The 24,178-nt window shown below is 39.8% G+C and overlaps 2 protein-coding genes across 2 annotated transcripts in view; one reads left to right on the top strand and one right to left on the bottom strand.

Moving 5' to 3' along the window:
• Positions 1–24,178, top strand: part of NDFIP1 (Nedd4 family interacting protein 1) — a 55,137-nt gene that overhangs the window by 19,018 nt on the left and 11,941 nt on the right. Inside the window, exons 2-5 of the mRNA XM_082623991.1 lie at positions 14,548–14,635; positions 18,673–18,803; positions 21,929–22,016; positions 23,218–23,342. Of these exons, the coding sequence (XP_082480117.1) occupies positions 14,548–14,635; positions 18,673–18,803; positions 21,929–22,016; positions 23,218–23,342 (432 nt within the window). The remainder of the gene's footprint in view (positions 1–14,547; positions 14,636–18,672; positions 18,804–21,928; positions 22,017–23,217; positions 23,343–24,178) is intronic.
• On the bottom strand, positions 481–1,532 carry LOC309803874 (calmodulin-alpha-like). Its single transcript, XM_082620715.1, has one exon. It carries the CDS (start codon positions 1,369–1,371, stop codon positions 922–924), a length of 450 nt encoding a protein of 149 aa, XP_082476841.1. The 5' UTR covers positions 1,372–1,532; the 3' UTR covers positions 481–921.

Here is a 24,178-nt window from a genome sequence, read left to right as displayed (position 1 = left end):
AAGCGGCCATCCCCACGTCCATTCCGACGAGGGGACCTTGATGCGGGTGGGCAGGGGCGTCACGAGGGAGCGGCACGGGATGTTAGCACCAGGTATTTACAGGACAGCTTGAGATCGCGTCAGGAGCACGGGCTGGACAATGTGCAGGGGGGTCCAGGGAGCAGCCCCACTCAGCCCCTCCTCAGGAAGCCAATCAGATGATTTCAGAAGAGCAGCCAATGGGATCTGAGCCTTGTCCACTCTCTCGGACCCCTTCTATGAGCCGGCCTCCTCAAGTGGTAAAAGAATGCCCGCTTCCAAGCCTCCCTTACCCCTTGACCCCCTCCTGGGCCACATCCAGTCAACACCACAACTCGAACCTCCCCCCCACCCTCAGTCCTTCTGGAATGCCTCTCTCAACACCCCTGCCCCAACAGGATGCTGGGATCAGCACAGGGCTGGTCGCATGCAACAGCGAAAGACGAAAGGCGTGCTCTCCTGCCCCGCCCTCCAGAGGGCCTCGGCCCCTCCCCAGCAGGTCCCGGGACAGGGCTGGCAGACACCCGGCACCCAAAATATAAGAGGACATATGAAAAGAAACAAACCGAGACAGACGAGAGCCACCTGGGCTGGAGAAGGAGGGCAGGATCCCCCCCTCAAGGGGACTGGGGGGGCTCATCTTATGAATGCATCAGGCCTTGGAAGATGTGAATGGAAGGGGGAAGGGCAAAAGGAAGAGATGGCAGGGGCATGGAAGGAGACTCGGGAGAAAGAGAAAGAGCAGTCATGCAGCTTGGGACAAATCTTTTGTTACTTTATCAGATTCTCAGTCAATCAATTGGTGTTTGCTAGAACCGGGGTACCCAGGGGAGTGTTGAAGAGAGTGCGCACTCCGGAAGAGAGAGATCAAGAGAACGGGCATCACCAGCTGCCCGGGGGCCTTCACTTTGTAGTCATCATCTGTACAAACTCTTCGTAATTGACCTGGCCGTCTCCATCGATGTCAGCCTCTCTGATCATCTCATCCACTTCCTCATCAGTCAGCTTCTCACCCAGGTTCGTCATGACGTGGCACAGCTCTGCGGCGCTGATGTAGCCATTGCCATCCTTGTCAAAGACACGGAAGGCCTCTCGGATCTCCTCCTCGCTGTCTGTATCCTTCATCTTTCTGGCCATCATGGTCAGGAACTCCGGGAAGTCAATGGTCCTGTTCCCATCCGCGTCCACCTCATTGATCATGTCCTGCAGCTCGGCTTCAGTGGGGTTCTGTCCCAGGGATCTCATCACTGTCCCCAACTCCTTGGTGGTGATGGTGCCATCTCCATCCTTGTCAAACAGGGAGAAGGCCTCCTTGAATTCTGCGATCTGCTCCTCAGTCAACTGGTCACCCATGGCGAGACCCGGGGTGTCCGGAGCGCAGGGATCAAGGTTCCTCCAGCGGTGGCAGCAGCTGCAGCAGCTTGAGCTCCGCCACGCGTCCGCGCCTCCACACTCACTGCCCGCAGCACGCACTGTCGCCGCCTGCCCCAATGGTCCCTGAACAGCCGCTGCGCGTGCCCTGCCCTGCCCCGTCTGCACGCCACCGCCTGGAACCATAGTGTTGATGAATGTAATGCATAGTACCTTATGAAGCATGAAGTAGTGATGGGGATGCCACCTGCTGTTGATCACTCATGGAATCATCATCACTGTCCCTTCCACAGATACAGCAGTCATCTACATGTGGCTCCATACCTAGCCTTATACTATTTGGTGATTTGTAAAGTAATATGAATACTTTAGATAAATGTGAACTAGTAAGTCAAGATGGCATTAAGATTAGCTGCCATTTCTTCAGGTAGGTTTCTGTTAAAGCTACACCTCCATGCTTGCTTTAGTCAACATGTGCTAATAAGGTATCCATGATATGCCACTCACTGTTAAGTGCTGGGGTGAATACAGCAGTGAACCATGTGAAGGTCCCAGTCTGCAGAGGGCTCACAGTCTACACTGTTAACCCAGCAAGGGCTCGTGTGCCTGTGGCACAGAAAGCCAAACTCTGCCAGCGGGTATTTGCAGCAAAATAAGGGTTTATTTGAAGGTGCCAAGCAAGGAGAACTGGGCAGCTTATGCTCAAAAGACCCAAACTGTCTGATGGCTTTCAGGCAAGGGTTTTTTTTTTTTTTGGCTGCGTTGGGTCTTTGTTGCTGCACGCGGGCTTTCTCCAGTTGTGGAGAGCAGGGGTTACTCTTCGTTGCCATGCGTGGGCTTCTCATTGTGGCGGCTTCTCTTGTTGTGAAGCACGGGCTCTATGTGCACAGGCTTCAGTAGTTGTAGCACATGGGCTCAGTAGTTGCGGCACGCGGGCGCTAGAGCATGCGGGCTTCAGTAGTTGCGGCACATGGGGTCAGTAGTTGCGGTGTGCAGGCTCCAGTAGTTGTGGCGTGCGGGCTCAGTGGTTGTGGCTTGTGGGCTCTAGAGCACAGGCTCAGTAGTAGTGGTGCACGGGCTTAGTTGCTCCGCAGCATGTGGGATCTTCCCAGACCAGGGATTGTGTCCCTTGCACTAGCAGGCAGATTCTCAACCACTGTGCCACCAGGGAAGTCCCAGGCAAGGGTTTTTAAAGACAGGTGTTAGGGAAGAGGGTTGTAGGATATGTGATCAGCTCCTGGACCTTCTTCTGACTGGTTGGTGGTGAGGTAACAGTGATACTTTGGGAATCTCAACCTTTTTGTTACAACCAATTTGGGCTCTACTGCCAAAAGCTCATAGTCACTGTGCTCCACAGGTGAGGGTCTTAGTTGCTGCTGAACAGCTCAAAAGATATGCATCAGATTGTTATCTATATCCCTTCAGGAGGAACTAGGAGTCCTGTGACTCTATTGTCCTAATCATTAACGGCTTGAGCCTGCTCTTTGAAACTTCCAAGATGGCCTTGGAGACTAAAGCCTTTCTTTCTGCAAACAAGAAACAAAGGACAGGCTTCCCTGGTGGAGCAGTGGTTAAGAATCCGCCTACCAATGCAGGGGACACCGGGTTTGAGCCCTGGTCCGGGAAGATCCCACATGCTGCAGAGCAGCTAATCCCATGTGCCACAGCTACTGATCCTGTGCTCAAGGGCCTGCGAGCCACAACTACTGAAGCCTGTGCGCCTAGGGCCTGTGCTCTGCAACAAGAGAAACCACCGCAGTGAGAAGCCCGCGCACCGCAACGAAGAGTAGCCCCCGCTCACCGCAACTAGAGAAAGCCTGCGCACAACAACGAAGACCCAACACAGCCAAAAATAAATAAATAAAATTAAAAAAAAAAGAAACAAAGGACAAGAAGGGGCTTTTGTACCTGGGAAGGCCCCACAGGGTCCTGTTTGGTTTCATTCCCCCCTTTTCTTTGATAGCCCTGAATCCTGAGACGAACAGGGGCAGAACCAGAAACGAAATAAAGTTTTGGAGAGATTAATCATAAACTGAGCAGGGGAGCTCAGTTTTAGGGGGACTCGGTTTCACAAATCCTCTGCCAGTCTCCTTTTCTCCCCTTCTGGAACTGTTAGTGAGTATGATTTACGTACAGAAACATGCACAAATCATAAATGTGTATTGTAGTTCAGTGAATTTTCACAAGCTGAACATGCACGTTAACTAGCACCCAGATCAAGCAACAGCATTACCAGCACCCCAAAAGCTCCCTTCATGTGCCTTTCCAACTGTGTCCCTTCCCTGGGTAACCACTCAGCTGGCAGACTGGGTTTGCCTGGTTTCGCTCTTTACATAAGTGTCATCGTACAGTAAATGCTATTGTGTCTGGTTTCTGTTGCTCGGCATTATGTTTATGAGGTTCACCCTTGCTGCTGTTACAGTTTATTCATTCACATGGCTGTATAATATTCCATTGTGTGAAGTTATAATTTAGTTACCCATTCTGCTGTTGATGGGCATTTGGGTAGTTTCCACTTTTATGAATACTGTTGCTTTGAACATCCTGGTATGTCTTTTGGTGAACATGTGTGTTTCTGTCAGGATATATAACTAGAGTAGAATTTCTGGGTCATACAGTATGTATGAATTCATCTTTAGTAGATGTTGCTAAACAGTTTTCTAAAGTGGTTCTGCAAATTTACATTCCCAGTTTGAGAGTTCTGGTTGTTATGTACCCTCAACAACATTTTGTATTTTCTGCTTTTTTATTTTAACTATTATCTGTGGTTTTAATTTGCATTTCTGTGATGATTATTGAAATGCAGCACTTTTTAAATATGTTTATCAGCCATTTGGCTATCTTCTTTTGTGAAGTGTCTATTCAAGACTTTTGCCCATTTTTCAGTTCGGTGTTTTCCTTTTTGTTATGGCTTTTTAGAAGTTTTTAAAAACCATATTCTGGATATGAGTCCTTTGTCCAGAAAATATGTCTTCTATTCTGGGTTGTCTTTTCATTCTCTCAGTAGGGTCTTTTGAATGAATAAAAGTTCTTAATTTGAGAAGCACATGTGGGTGAACATCTTCATGTCCTTGTGCACAAAAAAGCTAACAATAAATGAAGAAATTGATAGTTCACTTTTGAAGATCTGTAAGATGGATATGTACTACTTCTCCAGGAACTTGCTGATAAAAATACGCCATCCCTTGTGATGACCCAAACACTAAGCTGACCACAGAATAGAAAATACTGACATATGAAAAACAAGTAGAGCCCAGAAGAAACCAGTAACTGTACCTAAGACAGAATTTCCTTTGGCATTTTATTATAATGGTATATAGGAATAATGCTTCTGTCAATAGATTTAATGGAAAAGTTATTTTGTCCATGTTGACAAATGTTGATCTTAATAATTGTACAATAAAGCATCATTTAACAAATTTCATCAAGTTAACTTTTTAATATCCCAAATTATCAGCCTCAATAATACTATTATGGCTTAAAATAGCAACCAGTCTTTCTAGTAAATTAATGAAAAAATGGAAGTGTTCTTTCAGGAATATTAAGAGGAAATAGTCAAATTGGTGTGATTGTGGCATGTAATAGTGCCTGGTAAAATTTCATTGAATGAAATCATTCAAATTTCTGACTATCCATGAGGAAGGCTGTTGTGGGCTATTGCAGAAGAAAAGGCAATGGAGAGAATGGAAAGCATGAATCACAACATATTTACATCTAATTCTACTCCTGTAGGTTATGTATCTACATTAATATCATTTACTTTTTTTTTTTGGCTGCACCGGGTCTTAGTTGTGGCATGCGGGATCTAGTTCCCTGACCAGGGATTGAACCCAGGCCTCCTGCATTGGGAGCATGGAGTCTTAACCACTGGACCACCAGGGAAGTCCCTGCATTTACATTCTAAGTACTCTTTCTGCAGTACAGCTGTTTTTCAGAAAAGTTGTACAAATCAAACTAATTTAAATATATTGCTAGATAGGCATGTAGTTTGATGATAGCCTTGCATTGTACTGATATAAAAGGGTTGACTTCTTTTGTAATTTTAATATTGCATTATATAATTGTTTTACCAGTCAGGATTTTAGGAGAGACATATATATGTATGTATGGTATATATGTACCTTAAATATATGTATCTTTATATATATGTCTTTATATGTATACATTTACACATACATGTATATGTGTGTATTAGTGTGTATATGTGTGTATAAAATCTTAATGGAGACTAGAAATGTTCTGCATGCCAAATCCAAAATCCTTTCAGTTCTGTTGTGAGTTTATAAATAGGAACAGATAATTGTAAAAAATTGTTCTTGAAATTTAAAAGAACCATTGAATAGATGCCAGTTGTAGTCCATGTTCTCTTGGGACAATTTTTTTTTTCATAAAGTGTAGCTTAATATATCATTTTAAGTGGTGAATAATTAGGAGTTCATTTTTGCTTTCATGATGATATTTTAGAGCTTTAACGTATCTTAGAAGAAGACAACATATAGGGTTTTAAAAACACAAACAGTATTTACCATTCATGGACTAGATTTTATGTAAACTATTTTAAAATGAATCTGGTCTAGCTCCTATTTTCATATTGTTTATTCTGTAAACAAAAGATGAACTGTCCTGTCAGAGGCAAGGGGAACAAGCCAGGTGTTTAGTCTCCAGTTCAACTTGTCTTTGCTAGGACGTTTAATTCCTTCTCCAAGTAGGTTCTGGAGCACTGAACTAAGAACTGAGTTTTCTTATGGAACCAAGAAGTGGAGAAGAGCTAAGACTCAAGTCATGGATTGGTTAGTACATACATAGTTGGATGCTACTTGTTAAAAGATATTATGTTCAGGGGCAGAGAGACTTACCTATTTGAAAACCATGTGATTGTTCCTTATTTCCCCAATCTTTATAAAATCATGAAGCATGGCAAGGGGTCGGGGGGCACTTATCATTAACCTGGAAGGTTCTTGGCTGTAGATTTTGCTGAAGCTAGGTGACAGAAAACACTGGGCACCATTTACTTGACAGTGCCTTGGTGAAGCCATCAGTGGTGAAAATACTTGGATGTAAGATGTGGATCCCAGGGGTTGGCAGGTTGATGGCAGTTTTCTGGTGCCACCCCAAAATCTCACAATGCCACTATCATAGCCATAGTTGGCTAGTTTAGTGCCTTCATGGATGAGGAGTTATTTCTCCTAGTGCCTTGGCTTGTTAATAAAGTTGGAGTTGGTGATGAGTGGCTACTATCTTGCCTTCCTCTTTTCTCTCTGGATGGTACGCCTTCACTTGTTATTTGGACCTCAGGTGAAAAAAAGAAGAAAAGCCATCAAATTGATGATCATAGTTTGTAGCATTTGCTCTCATTTCTAAGGACTAACATAAATACTGAGTTAGAATATTTTCTCTCCTTCCAAACCAGATTATATTTATCAGTTGTATTTATGTATGTTAACGGTGATAACCACAAACATCTTTAAATAGAAAGCTTTACGAACTGCTGGCCTTTCTGAGGAAATTTACCGTAGTATACTTTTCATCTCTTATTGCCATTGTCTTTTTAAAGCATTATTCTAATTACTTTGCTTTGGTGAATTTTGATTTTTAATTGTGTTTTCATTTTGCTGTTAAGAGGATTTGCATTTATCTCTTCCCTCTGCCATGAGAGCTGCTGTTGGGGATAGTCTAAATCCGGTGGTTGTTTGTGTTTAAAGTTATCTTTAGGTAAACAAAGTAGAAAAAAATCATGATGTTTATTCTCAGTTCTTAAAACAGATTGTTAGTCAAACTATCTTTTAATTTCTTGATCCTAATTTTTCTTTTCAGGAAAGGAGAATATTAAGGAATTTTTTAAAAATCATGATGAGGTTACAATTCAGTGTGTTATTTTTCTTTTTTATTTTTATCCATTCATATATATGTGTTCTGTGTTAAGCTCTGGAGATATTGGTGGGATCAGGACCTATCCCCTCCCATTAAAGGACATAGACATTGAGTTAGCAAGGAAATACTGATTTGGAATAGTCAATTTTTAGCGTCATTTTAAATGAAATGTGCATTATATAGATTTGCAGTTTTAGAAAATACTCTTTTTTTGAGATGTAATCCACATACCATAAAATTCATCCTTTTAAAGTGTACAATTCAGTGATTTTTACTGTGTTCACATGGTTTTGCAACCATTGCCACTGTCTAATTCCAGAACATTTGAATCACTCCCAAAAGAAACATGACCCTATTAGCAGTCTGTCACTCCCCTTTCTTCCCTTCCCCAGCACCTGGCAACCACCAGTCTACTTTCTGTCTCTCTTGGATTTGCCTTTTCTGGAGACATTATATAAATGGAACCATACAATATGTGGCGTTTTGTGACTGGCTCCTTTGCTTAGCATAATAATGTTTTCAAGGTTGACCCAGGTTTTAGCATGTATCAGTACTTTACCACCTTTTTTTGGGGGGGGGGTTAGGTTGATTTATTCCTATCCATCCTTTTGTATGGATATATCATATTTTATCTATCCATTCATCATTTGATGAACCATTTGACTATTATAAATAATGCTGCTATGAACAGTCATATATAAATTTTTCTGTGAAAATTTGTTTTCATTTCTCTTGAGTATATGTCTAGGAGTGGAATTGCTGGATCCTTTTATAACTCTGTGTTTAACTTTTTTGGGGGGGGTTTTTTTGCAGTTCACGGGCCTCTCACTGTTGTGGCCTCTCCCGTTGTGGAGCACAGGCTCCTGACGCGCAGGCTCAGCGGCCATGGCTCACTGGCCCAGCCGCTCTGCGGCATGTCAGATCTTCCCGGACCGGGGCACGAACCCGCATCCCCTGCTTCGGCAGGCAGACTCTCAACCACTTTGCCACCAGGGAAGCCCTGTGTTTAACTTTTTTTTGAGAAACAGCCAAACTGTTTTCCGCAGTGGCTGTACTACTTGACATTCCTACCAGCAGTGTATGAGGGTTCTAATTGCTCCACATATTCAACATTTGATTTTTTACCTTTTTTCCTTTTTTAATGGCCATATTCATCCGTGTGACGAGGTAGCTTGTGGTTTTGATTTGCATTTCTTTTCTTTTCTTTATTTTTTAAATTTATTTATTTTTGGCTGTGTTGGGTCTTCATTGCTGCGCATGGGCTTTCTCTAGTTGCGGCGAGCGGGGGCTACTCTTCGTTGCGGTGCACGGGCTTCTCACTCTGGTGGTTTCTCTTGTTGCAGAGCACGGGCTCTAGGCACGCGGGCTTCAGTAGTTGTGGCGCATGGGCTCAGTAGTTGTGGCTCACGGGCTCTAGAGCATAGGCTCAGTAGTTGTGGTGCATGGGCTTAGCTGCTCTGGGGCATGTGGGATCTTCCCGGACCAGGGCTTGAACCTATGTCCCCTGCATTGGCAGGTGGATTCTTAACCACTACACCACCAGGGAAGCCCCTGATTTGCATTTCTTGATGACTAATGATGTTGAGCGTCTCATGTATACTGGCCATTTGTATATCTTCTTTGGAGAAATGTCTATTAAAATTAGATTGTCTTTTTATTGTTGAATTTCTCTTTGTCAAAATTACCTTATATAAATGTCATCCCCTAATTAATTGTAATTTAGCAGAGAACTATTCTTTTTTTTTTTAATTTATTTCTGGTTGTGCCGGGTCTTAGTTGAGATAGGCGGGTTTCTTAGTTGCAGCTTCACCAACTCCTTTAGTTGCGGCACACATGCTCGTTAGTTGTGACATGTGAACTCTTAGTTGTGGCATGCATGCGGGATCTAGTTCCCTGACCAGGGATCGAACCTGGGCCCCCTGCATTGGGAGGTGAATTCTTAACCACTGCACCACCAGGGAAGTCCCAGGAGAACTATTCTTGAATGTAAAGAATTTGGTGGTGGTAGAATATTTTATAGTCAGTATACTATATACAATTAAAAATCTACAACCAGGTGGCTGCCAGAGGGAAGGTGGGTTGGGGGGCAGGTGAAATAGGTGAAGGGGATTAAGGGGTACAGAGTTCCAGTTTTAAAATATAATAAGTAAGTCACGGGGTTGTAATGTACAGCATAGGGAAAACAGTAAGTAGTGCTGTAACAGCGTTGTATGGTGACAGATGGTAACTAGATATGGCGATGATCATTTTGAAGTGTATATGAATATCAAATTACTATAATGTATACCTGAAAGTAATATGATATGATATTGAATGTCAATTATACTTCAATTACAGAAAAAAAACTATAGTCTATATACAATAGAAAATTTATAGTCCTCACAAACTTCAGCTGTTTCTGAACAACACAGTAAAATAGCATACTCAGTTGTTTACCTAAAGAAATGTGCTTGTTTACTTTCTGGCAATTATACTGTCTCATTTGGTGGGATTTAAAGAGTTCACAGAAATAGTGGGTCGGTAGTGAGAGGTTTAAAAAATTGCATTTTAAGTAAAAGTTTTAGAAATTAACTCTAAAATTAGAAGTGGTAAATAGCATTTAAAGCTAAAGTTTAGGCTTTTCTGAGACTGTTACTAACTTAAAGAAGGGATTTAAAACTTACCAGAATTTTCTTGCCATTTAAATAGGACTCACCCAAGAAAAAAATGCGTGGTGAAAATACTTGTAACTTTATGGACTTACTGAATAAGTTCAGCATTATTTTCCACATATTTGTGTGAATTATGAGGCATATTTTGATACCTCTTCTTGTGGATTTATGCGTTTTTGGTTTTTCTCTTTGTTGTTTAGTAGGTTTTTTTGTTGTTCTCCCATTCTTAGTAGATAGAATCCAAGAATGACTTTTACGTAAGTGCCTTTAGGTACTGCCATCCTTTACAGTTGTAAATGTTGACCCTTACTTAGGCTTAATCCTAGCCCTTGCTTTTCTGTTGCTTAAAAACAGCTTATTTCTAAATTGAAGAACATCTTTAGAACTACTTATGGGAGGGCAGTGAGGAAGCCTTCTTACTGGGGTGGGAGCTCAAATAAGAATTTAAACCTGTAGGGTTTACATGTCTTTAAACTTGTTAATTCAAGTTTGCTTCTATTAGAACTGGAGCTATGTATGATTTCTATATGGGAGATTCTGTTGTCCAACTAAAACACCATATACTTATTTCTAATAGCAACAGTATGGATAGGATACAGAGGAAGGAAAAACATCCTTTATTTTAGATGTGCTGTATTTCACAGGCTAAATCTAGAGGACAAAGCATTTTAGCACCTATCTGTAGGTAATTTTTTTTTTCAACCTGAGGGCGATCAAGGCTAAGAAGTACCATAGGAGATTGTGACATATTTATAAAATGGGAATGTGGAAGCGTTTTAGGGTTCTTCTGGGGAGCCATAACAGAGTCTGCTCAGAGTATAAGGAGGAACGCAGGTAATCAGGAAAGTGGGAGTAAGGGCACTGTCCGGGGAGTGGCAAAGAGAAAGACCATCTGAATTTTCACATGATTGAATTATTCCTTTGTCAGCAATGGAGACATAGTTTTGTATTAAACTCAGTATTTTATATGGCATGTATAGGTAACTGTATAATTCTGTTTGGAAAAACCATAGTTTAAATCTTATTTGGAGATAAATAAAATTGATGAGAATTGTTTAAAAAAATTATGTGACCGAGAAGAATCCAGAGCCGCGAAGGTATGTATTATCTGTCACAATTACACAATCAAAGGACCACCTCCCCCACCCCCCGCAGTAGGGAGAGAGCAGAAAGTCCCACCACCACTTTTCAGACTTGTCTCTCAGTATCCCCTACAACCAGGAATCTGTAACAGGTAGATTGCACTCAGGCTTCCACTGACCCAGTTGCTAGAAGAGACTGGGCATCTTTCCAATGCCAGCCCCAAATTGACAGTGACACTTATTCTCGTAGCCTTGGGAGAGCCTGAGGATCCCTGAACCCCAGGGATATGGCAGGGAGGGCTGCACAGGAAAGGTTCCCAAGGACAGAAAAGGAGAACCTTAAAAATACATTTGGGGGGACTTCCCTGGTGGTCCATTGGGTAGGACTCCGTGGTCCCAATGCAGGGGGCCCAGGTTTGATCCCTGGTCAGGGAACTAGATCCCGCATGCACGCCGCAACTAAGAGTTCGCATGCTGCAACTAAAGAAGCCTGCATGCTACAACTAAAAGATCCTGCATGCCACAACTGAGACCTGGTGCAGCCTAAGTAAATTTAAAAAATAAAGAAATATTTTAAAAAATACATTTTGGAACCAAGTAACCAATTTCATAGCCTTATAGGTAAGGCCCACTCTAGTTCTAGTCCCCCCCACCTTTACCCTCCCCACCACCCCTGTTAGTGAGTGCCTGGCTTGTTTGACTGGCAGAGCCAAATTAATGGCAATAGATGCCCCCAAAGTGTAAAAAGATGTATAGTTAGGTCTTCTGTTGTATAACAAGTTATTATTCACACAGATGGTGGTCACTAAATACTTCTTGAAGGTGATTGCCTCTTTCCCTCCCACATCGTAGTGTTTCATATTAAACACCTTTCTTGGCGGAGCCTAAATTTATCACCAGCATTATAGAAAACGCCAGAGTTGGGAACCCTGTAGAGTGAGGTCCTGGGATCATCCCAGTATGTGGAGCCTCCATAATCATAGTGGGTGTTTTTTGTTGGTTATGTTTTTTCAGTTAGAAATAATATTAGTATGATTAATTACTAATTATTAATTAATAATATTCTGAAGTGGTGAATTTTAATGGAGTAAAAATTTTCATCTGGAAATGTTTCTTTTTTCCTCATCAAAGAGAAAATGGGGGTTTCTGAGCCAGTTGGAATTTCTTTGCTTTGTTATCTGTTACCCTGGTGTGGAATGATCAAATTTCACTTTCCAGGTTGCTAGGAGACAGGCAACCTATCTTGTAGATACAGGCATTAAAACTCCTTTATGCTTTATTTCTTAGAATTCTGTATTTCTTAGAATTCTCATGCTTTCTTTCTAAAACCTAAATTATGCAGAGGTAACATGATTATTTGACCAAGCTCAGGAAATAAAAGAATTATCAAATCAAAAATATCAAGGTGGAAAAAAATATCAAGCTGGGTTTAAATAAAGAACATGATTGGCTATAGTAAGTTAAGGCAACATTCTTGAAAGTGAGTCTGTATTTGCCTCTGCTTTTGCTGCTGACTCTTGCTGCTTTTTGCAACTTTTTTTTTGCTGCTTTTTTGTACTTTTTGCAGCATACAAGAGTGGTTAGGTAGGAGTAGGCTGAGAATACCCAGTCTAGAGAGCTACAGATGCTGTTAAAAGTATTCCAAGTGAACATGGCCCCAGGAACTCTGTTTAAATAATTTACTGATTTGGTCTCCCAGGAAGATTTGGATTTACTGTAGCTATCTTGTCGTTTCCTTTCTTTTGAAAGGAAAATTCATCTTTTGTTACAATGCAGTTATTTTGGGAATGCCTTAGGTTTAACATTAGATAACTAGGGTTCAAAAAAATGTGCCCAGATGGTAGATGTTGATGAAAATTTGGGAGAATTCATTTGAAGTTGAATGCTTTGCAGTATTAATCAGAAAGGTTTTGTTGGCTTCCGATTTTGAATAGCATAAAGATTGGAGGCTGAGATATTACTTTAATATCTACTTCATGTTAGGACAGGTCAGGCTTTTCTCTTTTTCTGTTTAAATTCAAGATAGAGTTCTTTGAAGCAGTTGGTTTAGAGGGGTTTGTATTTTACAACTGGCTCAGTTGGCTCTATATATCTTGATGGTACACAGCTGGGACCCAGACCCCCAAGTCAGTTACACTGATAAATACTCTGTTAGTACTTTACAGATTGAGTCCCATTCTCAGCCACTTCATCTTTTTTTTTAATGTTTTTAATTTTTTCTTTAAAATTCCTTTGTAAAATATAGACACAGAAAGCTACATAAGTCATATATATTTATATAACATTTACTAAACATTAATGGAGTTGACATTCACAAAACCAACACCCAGATCAGGTAACAATACTTCCATCACCTCTGAAGCATATTCCCATCTGCCCACCAATAGACTGACTCTTAGCTAGTTCATCTTTTTGTTTTGGTTTTTTTGTTTTGTTTTGTTTTTTTGTTTTGTTTTGTGGTACGCGGGCCTCTCACTGTTGTGGCCTCTCCCGTTGCGGAGCACAGGCTCTGGACGCGCAGGCTCAGCCTCTCCGCAGCATGTGGGATCTTCCCGGACCGGGGCACGAACCCGTGTCCCCTGCATCGGCAGGCGGACTCTCAACAACTGCACCACCAGGGAAGCCTTAGCCAGTTCATCTTTTAAATGAACTGTAGTCTGTCGTGACAGTGGAAAAATTAAATCACATATCTGTTTATGAAGATGAGTTGCATAGACTATCTAGCCTGGCAGTGGCAGAAAGACACTTTCAGTGTCAGTGATCTAAAGTAACTGGAGCTGTAGATTTGACTAGTGAGAAAGTTACTGAGATATGGAAGAGGAAGATGTATTGACAGAGGTTATATGTAGAATTAGGTGGAATTTTATGTTTTTGTAAATATCTCAATTATTTAAGATATAATTTCTATGCACAAACTGGATATAATGGTAAACTTTGGTTTTACTGTGATTTCTCTTTGCCTTAACAGACTGTTATTATTAGATTATTTTTCTAACGGAAAAAATTAAGTGATAAATGTTCATTACAAGAAATTAGAACGTACATATACACAAGGAAAAAATCCCCTCTAATTGCATCTCCTGAGATAACCAGTGTAAACTGTAGATGTTTATCTTTATAGACCTGCCTTCCATCACATACCTGTCTTTCAAAACCAAATTATATGATTCATACGGTTTGGTAAACTTAGCTTTTTTCATGTAACAGTACAGCACGAAATATCTGTTCAAGTCATCGAATTTTCTTCATTTTCATTTTTGTGGTTACTTAGTAATCCTTTGTGAGATGAACTGTAGTTTATTTAATAAGTCCCCAATGATTGGTATTTAGGTTGTTCCTAATTTTTGCTGCAATAGCATTTATGGCTACCTTTTTTGCCTCTGTCTGATTACTTCCTCAGGAGAAACTCCTGGGAGTAGAATACTTCGCAAAGGATTTGCTCATTTTAAGGCTTTTAAAACAAAATAGCTTTCCAGAAAGGCTATTCCAGTTTTCAGGTTTTTCTCTGTCTAATTGGCTTTATGATTGCATTAAAATATGAAATTTTTATTTAGTTGCAGAATGAAGAAGAGCCCGGAGAGCCGGAACAAGCTGCAGGAGACGCTCCTCCACCTTATAGCAGCATCTCTGCAGAGAGTGCAGGTAGGTAACAGAGTGAGGTGACTGCTGAGCTCTTGAAATGCATTAGCCAGAGGCTTTTGTCTGCTATGTATTTGTTGGTGTTTGTGTTTGCTTCAGCTTTCCTTAAGAAGTCTTTGACATTATTTTTAGTTTGTAGTCTGAGGTGAAAAAAAGTCACTGTTCTGAAAAACAGATAAAAGCCCATTCCAATGTGGCTTTTTTATGGAACTCAGTTTCATTCCAACAGACTCTTAATATAAAGGAGGTAGAATTCAGGAACCAGGTGATCACCTGTTTTTTCTGTTGCTGTTCTTTTCGTAGTTTCCTCATTAGTTGTTTTGCTCTTTGATTCTAGTACCTGTGACCTGGAATATAGTATGTTAGATTTCTTTTATGCTAATAAATTCTTTTTTGTTTTGTTTTGTTTTGTTTTGTTTTGTTTTGCGGTACGCGGGCCTCTCACTGTTGTGACCTCTCCCGTTGTGGAGCACAGGCTATGGACACGCAGGCTCAGCGGCCATGGCTCACAGGCTCAGTCGCTCCGCGGTATGTGGGATCTTCCCTGACCGGGGCACGAACCCGTGTCCCCTGCATCGGCAGGCGGACTCTCAACCACTGCGCCACCAGGGAAGCCCCTATGCTAATAAATTCTTAATAAAAAAACTAGAAGTCTCCCAACTCTTTCATTTTGTTTCTCATAGTTTAAACCATCCTTAATTAACCTTTCATCTTCCCATCTTATGCCAGATTATAATTTGCACACGCATGTTTAGAAGGGATGGGGGAGAAGAAACAGAACTGCGGTAGTTCAGGACTTTTGGTAATTAGATCTTTGTGATAACCAGTTCTGCTTTAATTACTGAAAATTGACCAGTTTTGATGGAACCTCTTCCATATTCTCTGAAACAGAACTGTGGCAGAGTGGCAAGTACATGGCCGATAGTTAGAAATAAGAGTGATGCACACATGTTGGTAGGGGGAAAAAAGGCACAAGTCACTATTTTGTATACTCACTTTACCTGTTTTAATTTGTGGTGTATAAATTTGGACAGTCTAACAAATATTGGATTTTTGTTTGTTTTGAATGTACTAAATAAAATGGAAAAGATTGTCGTTAAACTTTTCATGGAAACTTAAAATTATGTGAGGTGTCTATATTGATGGATCCCATTTTTTAAAAATCCGTTGAAATAGGGAAATAAAAATGTTCTTGATTTCCCTCAACTTAAGGTAGTAAGGGGAATTCCCTGGTGGCCTAGTAGTTAGGATTCCGGGCTTTCACTGTCGTGGCCTGGGCTCCTTCTCTGGTCGGGGAACTAAGATTATGGAAGCTGCATGGCACAGCCAAAAAAAAAGTTTCCCTTAAGGTAGTAGGTATCAGTTTTGTTCATGTATTCAGAATTACTGTGGCTATGGGCGAATTCAGATTGTACCCTTCAATTTGTAAATAACTTTTAAATTAAAAGTAAAAGAAATTTTTAAGGAAATTACATATACAATGTTTTATATACACATACATGCATGTATATATGTATGTGTGTGTGTAATGTATGTAAAATAGTCATTTTGACATAGAGAAAAACAAATTTCTTGAATTGGATTAGGTGGCAGCTTTAGTTTCAATAACATTTTCCTAATTTTCTTCTAAAACCTTTGATATTTTATTTTTCCCATTTACATAGATGGGCGTTCCATCTGGAATTGTTTTTTCTGTGTAGTGTGAGGTAGTGGTCAAGGTTGTTCTTCCATATGGATATCCATTTGGTCCCACACCATTTATTGAAAAGACCATTCATTCTTCTTCCACTGCTGTAATGTCACCTTTGTCGTAAATCAAGTGACTCTGTGTGTGTGTGTGTGTGTGTGTGTGTGTGTGTGTGTGTATCTGTTTTCTGGACTAAATATTCTGTTCTTAGGTCTATTTATTCATCTTTGTGCCTGTGCTTAACTTTCTTAATTCCAGAACTTTATAATCTTGATATCTGGTAATTAGGTCCTTTAGCCTTTGTGTTCTTCAAGATTTCCTTGAGACTTCTTGGCTTTTTGTATTTTCATTTACATTTTAGAATCAGTTTGCCAATTTCCATAAAATGGGATGAAACAAACAAAAATTCTGCTGGAAGTTTAGTTGGGATGGCATTGAATCTGTGTATCAATTTGAAGATAATTAACATCTTTATAATGTTGCATCTTCCAGTCTATGTTAAATCCCTCCCATTTATTAAGATCTTCTTTAGGGCTTCCCTGGTGGCGCAGTGGTTGAGAGTCCGCCTGCCGATGCAGGGGACGCGGGTTCGTGCCCCGGTCCAGGAAGATCCCACATGCCGCAGAGCAGCTGGGCCCGTGAGCCATGGCCGCTGAGCCTGCGCGTCCGGAGCTTGTGCTCCGCAACGGGAGAGGCCACAACAGTGAGAGGCCCGCGTACCGCAAAAAAAAAAAAAAAAAAAAAAGATCTTCTTTAATTTCTCTCAATAATATTTTGTGAGTTTCAATATAGAGATAATTAAATTTATTCCTAGGTATTTGGTGTATTTTGGTGCTGTTATAAAAGGTCCGTGTAAATTTTATTTTCTGTTTGTTGCTGGCATGTGAAAATACAGTTGATGGTTTATATTAACTATATGTTCAGAGACTTTCCTAAATTCATATATTAATTCTAATAGTTTATAGATACTCTTGGATTTTCTACATATGTAATTATGTCATCCATGATTAAGGATAGATTTATTCTTTTCCAATCCTTATGTCTTATATTTTCTTTTCTTTCCATATTGTATCAACTAGCAGTACCTCTAAGATAATGTCTGATTAGAAGTGGTAATGATGGGCCATTTTTGTCTGATTCTCTAATCTTAGGGGAGAATTAATAATTTACCATTAATTATATTTACTCTAGATTTTTCATAGAGATTTGTGAGAAGGTTAAGGAATCATAGTTTTCTTTTACAGTATTCCTAATTTGCTAAGTTTTTTTGTTATTAATAGGTATGTCATCAATGCTTTTCTGCCCATGTGAAGACAGTAGAATTTTTCTCCTTTTTTCTGTTAATGAGGTGAATTCTATTGATTGATAATTTCAGTAATATACTACAGTAAAATTGGAAGTTAGTTTTAATTAACCAAAGAGAAAAGAAAGAAAAATGTTAATCTTGAAGAAGTATAGGAATTTTTTTTCAAAATTCTTAAGTGTTTTCAAAAATTGCATAGAAATTTAATCCATTTGTAAATACATCTTTTCTAATAATACATATTGAATCTTTTATAATAGAAGTCAGTGAGAATGAAGATGCAGTATTAAAAAGAGGGAATGTTGGGCTTCCCTGGTGGCGCAGCAGTTGAGAGTCTGCCTGCCGATGCAGGGGACACGGGTTCGTGCCCCGGTCCGGGAAGATCCCACATGCCGCGGAGAGGCTGGGCCTGTGAGCCATGGCTGCTGAGCCTGCGCATCTGGAGCCTGTGCTCCGCAACGGGAGAGGCCACAACAGTGAGAGGCCCGCGTACCACAAAAAAAAAAAAAAAAGAGGGAATGCAAGATTTCACACAAATAAATAATGGTTCTGTAACTGAATCTGTAATTACCTTAGGCATGTCACAGAAAACAATACATGGCAAAAATAATGTGAAGGAATCAAAAGAGCCAAAATCTGTGAGAAATGACTTTTAACTTTTTTTCAAGTTTATTTTCATGTTTATAAATGGGAGGACACCATGGTACAGATTTTCAAACACACAGGTGAATTATTTTTAGCTTAAATTTTACCTTATGCCGTTATTAATATTACATGCCTTTTGTGAACACACCACATAAACAGCCAAAAAAAAAGTGTTCAAAAGCACTTGGGAGGGCAAAGTGAATGTGGAATTTAAATAATTGAAAAGTGGATACATTTAAAAATCATTCCCAGTCTTATGTTCATCTTTAAACATCTTTTGATTCAATTATTCTATATGTACTGTTAGAGGAATGGCTGGTTTTTGTTGCCAGAGTTAGCAGAAATCCTCTTTTTCCTCATTTCAACTAATCTTCAGATTATTGTGACTTCCTTTTCATTCTGCAGCATATTTTGACTACAAAGATGAGTCTGGGTTTCCAAAGCCCCCATCTTACAATGTGGCTACCACACTGCCCAGTTATGATGAAGCTGAGAGAACCAAAGCTGAAGCTACTATCCCTTTGGTTCCTGGAAGAGTAAGTCCAACTTACCATGTTACTTGGTGCTGGTTTATGGGAATTAAGTTCTTTGCATTATCCACTTTGTGATATTTCTTATGATTAAATTGATTAGTAAAAGTACAGCTGGTGTTTAAAAGCAGATACATTTTCTTTTGGGATAATAAACTCTTATCTTTTCCTGAAAACGATGAGGTAAAAGATACACATGAGCAGAAAAATCACTAGTCAAACCAGCTCATTTTCCCTATATCTCTCCTACTACTATCACTTTCTCAAGTCTCCTGACATGGCTGAAACATCTTGGAGCAGGAGCTGATTTAGGAAATACACCAACTTTGCCTTGATTCTGCACACTTAATATTTTGGTGTTAGGTAGATAGCTGCTAGGGAGTCTATGGAGAGAATAAATAAGTTGGACTTCATAGAATTAAACTCAGAAGGGCTCTAACAATCATCTAGATGAACCCCATGCCACCAGCGGTCCAGATCATACCATCTGTGGAGGCACAGTGAATTCAGATCCCATCTGGCCTGATGTTAATTCATGGGAGTGGGGGTGGGGTGTGATGAAAGCCAGTGGAGAATTTTGGACACTCTTGGTTCGTGATGTCAGACCTATAAGTGATACAGTTGTGTTTTCATAAATATTCATCCAGGTTGAAGCTGATGCAGGTGGGGCATTGGGTGAGATATTGAGAGAAAGGAGAGCAGGATCCAGTCTCCAGAAATGTGGGGCAATCAGGGCTCCAGACCCTAGGCCTGGCAGGAAACTAAAAGATAAGAACAGGAACAGAAGTTCGGTCTGGGCAGTGCAATGACACAAGCCCCAGAAATTCAGGCCTTAGGATAGTAGACTGTTTGCAGATCACATTTACTATGAGGGGTGAAACTCTTAAAACCACTGCTTGGCAGAAGTAATAGTTTATAAGCCTAGTCTAGGCTGATTCTACCTGGTGAAATGCATTCACTTCTTGTAGGTGCTAGGGAGAAACTAAGAACCCTCATGCAGCTCACTGTCTAAAGACAAAACAATCTTAATATAGTTACCATGTATTGGAAGCAAACAACATGGTTGGTACTGTGCTTGATGCTTACATAAATTTTGTATGTTGTTTCCAGTCTTCACAATAACTTTGCAAGGTAGAGATTATATTATCCCTATTTTACAAATGCAAAAATTGAGGCCCAGAGAGATTAAATAATTTGCCCAAAGTCATATAGCTAATAAATAGCATAGGTGAGTCAAACCCAGATATTCTAGACTCCAAAGTCCTTGTATGTACTCTCTAGACCTCTTGGATTATGGTAACTGTCCCATGAAATAGACCAGGAGATTAGCTCTGATTAATCACAGAGCTCTTTAGAATACTTTTACTTGACAAGTGTACACATTTAAGAACTTCTTAAGGGGTTCTTTTATTCAGCCAACATGTATAGAACACTTTTTTATATAATGTGGTATGTATTTTGCAGTGGATAGGTGGAAGGCTTTGTATAAAGCAGTGCTCCTGCCATACAAGAGCTTAAAATCCAGCTGGGGAAAAGGCCCACGAAGACCTATATCTAAGGAACAGCACAAGAGCAGTGAGCGTTAAGAACTGTGACTTTAACTTTGTGATCACAGGGTAGATGGGATTTGAAGTGGGCCCCGAGTTTTGATGGATAAGAACTCAGAAAGCAGATGTGAATCAGCCAGGTGCAGGGCAGGTTCTATGGTTGTAGTAATTGGTTTTGCTTGAGCAAAGAGTATGTGACCAGAACTGTAGGTTGTAGAATCATCTGAAGGCTAGGCTGAAGCATTTAGACTTATATGTAGGTCACACACAGTCTTTCAGAGTTTTTAAGCATGAGTGTGATAAGACAAGTATGGTGTTTTAGAAACATTAACCTGGCAACAGTTTGTAGGAGGAATCCTGGTAGTAGAGATACCAAGGACAGAAAGAACAGCTAGAAGACATTTGTAATATTATTAGGCATTACTTCCATGTATTTTTGTAGTACATCTTTGAGTAGTTATGCAAAAAACAGAATTACTTTCTAATTTGGTAAAGCCTATTTATCCTACTAGTATGAATTCATACTACTAGCTATTTTGTATTTTAAAAAATATAAAACAAACACATTCTTATATACATTTCAAACAATAGAGGAACGGTGTTAAATTAGATGGAAGCTGCCACTGCCACTTCTTCTTTAGTTCCCATTCCCCAGGGGAACCAGTTGGCAGCTTGTTATGAATTTCCCATTTCCTTTTCTGTGTAGGGCAAGTTTTGGTTCTCCCTAAAGTTTTGTTTATTTATTTATTTTTCATTTGAGGAACCCTCATTGTACTGTGTACAAGTCTACCACTTTTACTTTTAAGTGTATATTCATTTATTTTTCAACATCTCAACACATACCTACAATTAGTTGAAAAGGTAAGCTGCATATGTTGGTGTCATTGTTGGTCAAGATCGTCTTCCTTCTAGAGTTGCAACACTATGTTTTCAGGTTAGGATGGAAAGGATCCTATCTGCTGACAAGATTGGAAGTGAGGCTGTTTCAGACCTGTGTACCAATATAAACAAATGGTTATGGAGCAGTGGGCAGCGCTGTTAGACTCTTCACATATGATTACACTATCTTCTTCCACCCCTCCACCCCACCCCACCCCACCCCACCCCAAGCCAGTCTCATAAAGCACTTGAGCTAGTCAATGGTATCTTCTTAATAGGCTCAGGATTACTAATATTCTGGGCTAAACAGGCCCTGGCTTATTGATATTCTAGAATTTAAGCCAAATGTGTAAGAAAATTTTCTTTTTCTTTTCTTTATGTATATATTTCTTTTCTTTATATTTGTATATATATAAAAGGAAAAGTGAATAGTTCTTTGTGAACTTCATAATTTTTGAAGTGTATTGTTAAAGAACTTGTGGGTTATAAAGTGAAAAATTCCTTTCACTGAGAAAAAAATATATCTTATAAGACAAATGAAAATTTTAACATATAGTTAAAGCCTTAATGCTCCTAGTTTTGAATTGAGCCAAAGCAGTATATTTTCTCATTGGAACTCACTTTTGTCCCTTTCTCTGTTTTTCTTGATGTCTTTCCTTTGCCTTGAAATAATTTATTGTGAATTTACCTTTTCTTTTCATTTAGGATGAGGATTTTGTGGGTCGGGATGATTTTGATGATCCTGACCAGATGAGGATAGGAAACGATGGGATTTTCATGTTAACTTTTTTCAGTAAGTATATACACACAGCAGAGCCACTTCCCACAAACCAGAGTGCTTTGGATTATGAGTGAATATGACTGAATTAAAAGAACTAGTTGAGGGCTTTCCTGGTGGCGCAGTGGTTGAGAGTCCGTCTGCCGATGCAGGGGACACAAGTTCATGCCCCGGTCCGGGAGGATCCCACATGCCGTGGAGGGGCTAGGCCCGTGAGCCATGGCCGCTGAGCCTACGCGTCCGGAGCCTGTGCTCCGCAACGGGAGAGGCCACGACAGTGAGGGGCCCGCGTACAGCAAAAAAAAAAAAAAAAAAAGAACTAGTTGAGCTAATACATTATATTTATTACATATATTTAATACATTATATTTATTTTAATACATTTTATTTAATGCATTACATTATATTTTTTGATGCCTTTTACTGAGATGTTCAGAGCTTAGTACACTTTTATCTTAATATCCTTTCTCTTTGTCTTTTATTTCTGTGAATACCTATGCAAAATATAATTAAAGCAGTTTTGAGGGATGCTTCATTTTTACATGATCTAATAAGCTTCATTTTTGCAATCTTCAAGGCCCCTTAGCATTCCTCCTACTCATCCCTGACCGTGGAATAGGAATTAAATGCCTTTGATGAACTTTATTTTGCAAACTTCTATTTTCTAATACATCAAAGTCAGCCCGATTTTTCCCCCTTGATGTTATTCTGCATTTAGGTTTCCATATGCCTGACTTGGAAGTGAGCAACAATTTCTTTAATTTGCTGTTATTAAAAAGATATGAAGCAAATGCAGTGCTTTTGGAGGTGACGTGTTACATAAGCTGTCAAAATTCATAGAAGCAGGAGATGAATGACTTGAACCAGATTATTTGGGGACACTAATTTAATGTTCAAATAATGTTTATTTACTCAGGTGTAACACATACAGTAAAGGGCACAAGTCATAAGTATACAGTGTGGTGATATTAAGGCATTTTTGTAAGCGTATAGCAGTAGATGTAATAATATAACACCTGATATTCAGAGACTGTGTTTTCTTGTTTGCTTTTGGGAGGAAGACAGAGGATGGATGTTTTGGGGAAGTGGGATAAGGGTTTTGGAGGGTGGGCTAAGCCATTTAAGCAGAAGCAAGTACAGAGGGCACCCTTAGGGCACTCTTGCTCCTTGGGTAACAGGACATGTCTGACCTGGTTTTTTCTCTTGGCTTTTACAGTGGCATTCCTCTTTAACTGGATTGGGTTTTTCCTGTCTTTTTGCCTGACCACTTCAGCTGCAGGAAGGTATGGGGCCATTTCAGGATTTGGTCTCTCTCTCATTAAGTGGATCCTGATTGTCAGGGTAAGTTGTGCAACAGTAATGATAGTCTGTAGAGAAGCAATAAGTAGAATAATTTTGAATATTCTGTTTCTTTTTCATCTGCTTTTTGGAATCATTTAAAAATGATTTTTGGTTTGTCTTTGTTCTGGTTTCATGAAATTGAACCCAGATCAGTTGCAGTTGGTTCATGCACCCAAGTTTTGTAGTCAAATCTAGTGAATATTGGTGGTCCAAGGGCATCCATCTATCCTTGTTCACCGGCTGCTTTCTCTGTTTTTAATGTTTGTAATGTGATAGTACATGTATTTGTTCTGAAATTAGTTGTTTTTATAATAAAAGAAAGACTCTGTCACCTCTCTGGTATCTCATCAAAAGCAGACATTCCTCTCATTAATGCTACCGAAGTTTTAGTCTTTCTTCTCTCCTTCCCTCTCTTCTTTTCTCCCTCCTTCCTCCCTCCCATCATTCCTCCCTTCCAGGATTGGTTATCAGTAGCATCATTGGTTATGCCAAAATGTTTGGAGAGCCAAAACTGTTTAACTGTTTAACAAGCCCTACTCCATTAGGGGCCCTTATCTCTAAAGTAAATTAGAGAGAGATCTTCAGTGATGTAGGAGTTACCAGTTAGTTAGAATTGCATGAAGTAATTTAAAGTTGTAAAATATCTAGCCTCTTAAAGTGTCCTCTGATTTCAGATAGGTTTACTGCCATTGTTAACTTTATATATAAAACCAGTGTGTTTATCATAAATTGACATTAACTAATTAATGGGTGTTGACTGAGCATTGGAGTTTTTCAAAGTTATTTATTCTAAAGGAATTGTTAACATTTTTAGAATTCCAGGTTCCTTTGAGAAT

This window comes from Mesoplodon mirus (genome assembly GCF_964341445.2).
Source record: "Mesoplodon mirus genome assembly, chromosome: 5".
NCBI classification, from domain to species: Eukaryota; Metazoa; Chordata; class Mammalia; order Artiodactyla; family Ziphiidae; genus Mesoplodon; species Mesoplodon mirus.
Note: the sequence above shows the minus strand (reverse complement) of the source record. Positions and strands in the feature narration are given on the sequence as shown.

Coding starts and splice junctions, on each gene's coding strand:
- LOC309803874 (XM_082620715.1), bottom strand. CDS start 1,371: ATGGGTGACCAGTTGACTGAGGAGCAGATCGCAGAATTCAAGGAGGCC.